This window comes from Condylura cristata, unplaced genomic scaffold, assembly GCF_000260355.1.
Source record: "Condylura cristata isolate star-nosed mole 26May11 unplaced genomic scaffold, ConCri1.0 scaffold00029, whole genome shotgun sequence".
NCBI lineage: Eukaryota > Metazoa > Chordata > Mammalia > Eulipotyphla > Talpidae > Condylura > Condylura cristata.
Genome location: NW_004567130.1, coordinates 21,722,944 through 21,725,952, shown reverse-complemented (window position 1 = coordinate 21,725,952; position 3,009 = coordinate 21,722,944). Strand labels below are relative to the sequence as shown.

Sequence of the window (3,009 nt, the reverse complement as noted above, 5' to 3'; positions counted from 1 at the left end):
CCTGGTCCGTCTGGCCGGCCCTGACGTGCCCGGGGCGGGCACGGGACCTGGCTCGGGCCGCAAGCGGGGAGTCCCGGCTCCTCCCCCACTGGGTGCGTGTGGCGCCGCCCCTCTTCTGATGACCCCAGGAACCCGCCAATTCCACCGCCGGGCTTCCGGGACGGGGCCACCCTGACACCCCCGTGCCTGGAGTTGCGTGGCCTCGGCCCCCGTCTGTCCTCGTCTGTAGGACGCAGGGGACCACCCAGCTCGCCCGGGACAGCAGCGGGGTGCAGAGCTCCCCGTAGGGCCGGGCCCCGCCCCGCCCCGCCCCGCCCCACCCCGCATCTTGGGGCTGCAAACCCCGGAGGCTGCGCCCGGGCCGCCCAGCCCACTCACGATGAGGATGGCCACGAAGCAGGCCAGCGTGGTGTTCCAGTCCCCGCTGCCCGCGGCCGCTGCCTTGCCCACCAGCACGCTGTAGAAGATGAAGTCTCCGAGGCCCAGTTTCACGCCCCCTGTGTGGGGACGGGGAGCGCAGCCTGTCACCCCTCCGGAGCCCCAAGAGGTGGCCGGCACCGGCCAGCGCCTGGGGCCAGGGCCCTGGGGTGCTCAGAGAGGCCACAGGCAGCCCACCTCTCTCTAGACGGCTGCCCTGGCTCCTGGGTGGGACACTACTGTCCCCTCAGCCAGAAACACCGCTGCCAGCTGCTTCCTGGGGGCCGGGCCCACAGGCAGCGGGTCAAGACCCCCATCTGTCTCCCTAGCACCGGTCTCACCTCACCGTGGCCCCGGCTCAGAGCACGCGTGACCCGTGGCCGGCCCGCTGGACAGCGAGTGCCCCCAGGGCTGGGCTGCGGGAAGCTCCCGCCCGCCCAGGTGGAGCGGGCGCCCGGCGAACCCCACACTCGTGCTGAGCCTGGACGTGACAGCCCCCCCGCCAGCGCCCAGGGCCCACCTTGCAGGTCCCCCCCAGTGTGAGAGGGGCCTTGGTGCCTGCTCCCTTGATTTCAGGGAACCCCAACCCTCGAACTGCAGGCCGTGGGCACGGGCACCTTACTTTCCTCCTCTTCCTCCAGCTCTTCTCCCGGGTAGCCGGGCAGCGGGGGCTCGAAGACTTCGGGGTACGAAGGTTCCCCAAAACTGTCATAGGAGTCTTCTTCTGGGCGTCCAGGGAGAGAAGACGACGGGCATCACTCGAGGGGCGGTAAGGGAGAGACAAACCCAGCCGGGCCTCGGGGCACAGGGCCCCGGGGCGCCCTCCTCCCTCCCCCAGCCGCCCCGCGCCAACAGACTCGTGACTGCGGGGCTGGAGGAGGGCGGGCAGAGGCCAGAGCGCCGTCCTGCTGCCGCGGGCACCACCCTCCCGCCCTTCTGACCACGAGCTCCCTGGGGAGGCCAAGCCGGAGCGGCGGACAGGCGGCTCCCGGCCAGGAGGGGGCTCCGGGTCCCCGCTTACCCATCTCTGGGTCGTAGGGGAGCTGCAGGGCTCCCTGGGAGGAGGGGTCCAGCTTGGCCATGCCCACTGTCCACACCATGGCAGCTGGGAAGGAGAGAAGGCGAGGATCGGGGGCGCCCGCGGCTGCGCCCAGGCCCGGGGCAGATGGCCCCTGTGCCAGCAGCTGGCAGGTCCTCACTGCCCGCGGGCTCCGGCGTTGCCCCTCGGGACGGCCGCCGAGAAGGGGCCACCCGTGGGCCAGGGCGGGCAGGCTGAGCCTTTCTCGCCTCCTCACCGATACCACATTGCACGGGACAGCAGCTGAGCAGTCTGCCCTCGGATGCGGCCAGGCCCCCACACGGGCAGGCTCTCACCAATCTCGGGTTTGGCTTAGCAGCCCCAACTCTGCTTACGCTGTGAAACGGAGCTCCGGGGCCTTCTCACCTGAGCCCACCGAGCACAAACTGCCTCCCCTCCTCGCCACCAGCGCTTTGCACTTCTGTTTCTCCGGCCACGCCAGGGACCTCAGGCGCGGCCACTGCGCGCCAAGACGCGCTCGCGGCCCATCCGTGCTGCGGCCAGTGGACCTGTCTTTCTGGGCTAAGGGGCACCACGTGCCCGCCGGTCTGCGCGCTTACCCGTCGGCACACAGAGGGCTCCTGAGCCTCTCCGCTGGCGTGCGGGCGTCAAGAGTCACGTTCGGCTCTCCCAAGTGTCCAGAGCACCGCGCTCACCACACGGCACCCCGAAGCCCGGCATGGTGGCATCACGGGGAGCCCACACAGCCCTGCTGGAGGCGTCTGTAAGCCCAACCCCCCGCTGGCTGCCTCGAGGCCAGCAGTGACCACTCCGCAGCGTCCCTTCAGAGACAACTCTGTCAGCCTCGCAGCTGCTGCGGAGGGCGGCACCCGCTCCCCCGAGCCCGCCTCGAGCCCCCGGGGGGGGCCCCAGGCTCCGGGAACGTGGCCTAGACACCAGGAGCACTGGGGAGGGGGCGGCCACGCCCCTCCAGCCCCCTGGCTGCGCTAAGTGTCGCCCCAGACGCAGGCACAGAGGCAGGGCCACGGCAGCCTTCTCCCGTGGGCAGCTGCGGGGACTCCCGGAACCCCGAGGCCGCCCAGGGCCGCCCCGCCCCCGCCGCGGCCACGTGCAGTGGACACAGGCACTCACAGGAGTATATCAGGGCAGGGAAAATGGGCTCGTTCCTCTCCTGAGCAGTCTCTACCAGCATCCGCAGCGGGCCCTTGGGGCACAGCACAGCCACGAGATCTGGAGGAACACAGACACTGGTCACGCTCAGAGACGCTGTCCGCTAGCCGCCCCCAGCGAGGGCCCAGTCCTGCGACAGGGCCAGCGGACGCAGCTGTCCGGGCCCAGCGCCAGGCTCAACACACCCACTCTGTCCCTGCGCCCGCCCACCGCCCCGTCACTCTCTGGGTCCGCGCTGGCCGGCCCCGAGCGGAGTCCTGCACCCTCTGCGGGTGACCTGCGCCCCCGGGAGAGCGGTCGCCCCCAGACCCAGCACGGGCTCGAGCGCCTGGTCCTGCAGCGGCCGTGTCAGCTCACGAGGGGCAGCCGGCACCGGAGCTCGC

At 71.6% G+C, this 3,009-nt stretch overlaps 1 protein-coding gene across 1 annotated transcript in view; it reads right to left on the bottom strand.

The window, feature by feature from the left end:
- The window catches only part of PSEN2 (presenilin 2), a 46,742-nt gene that overhangs the window by 27,559 nt on the left and 16,174 nt on the right, over window positions 1–3,009 (bottom strand). Inside the window, exons 6-9 of the mRNA XM_012730872.1 lie at window positions 2,588–2,686; window positions 1,439–1,522; window positions 1,040–1,141; window positions 321–497 (exon numbers count right to left, since the gene is read on the bottom strand). Of these exons, the coding sequence (XP_012586326.1) occupies window positions 321–497; window positions 1,040–1,141; window positions 1,439–1,522; window positions 2,588–2,686 (462 nt within the window). The remainder of the gene's footprint in view (window positions 1–320; window positions 498–1,039; window positions 1,142–1,438; window positions 1,523–2,587; window positions 2,687–3,009) is intronic.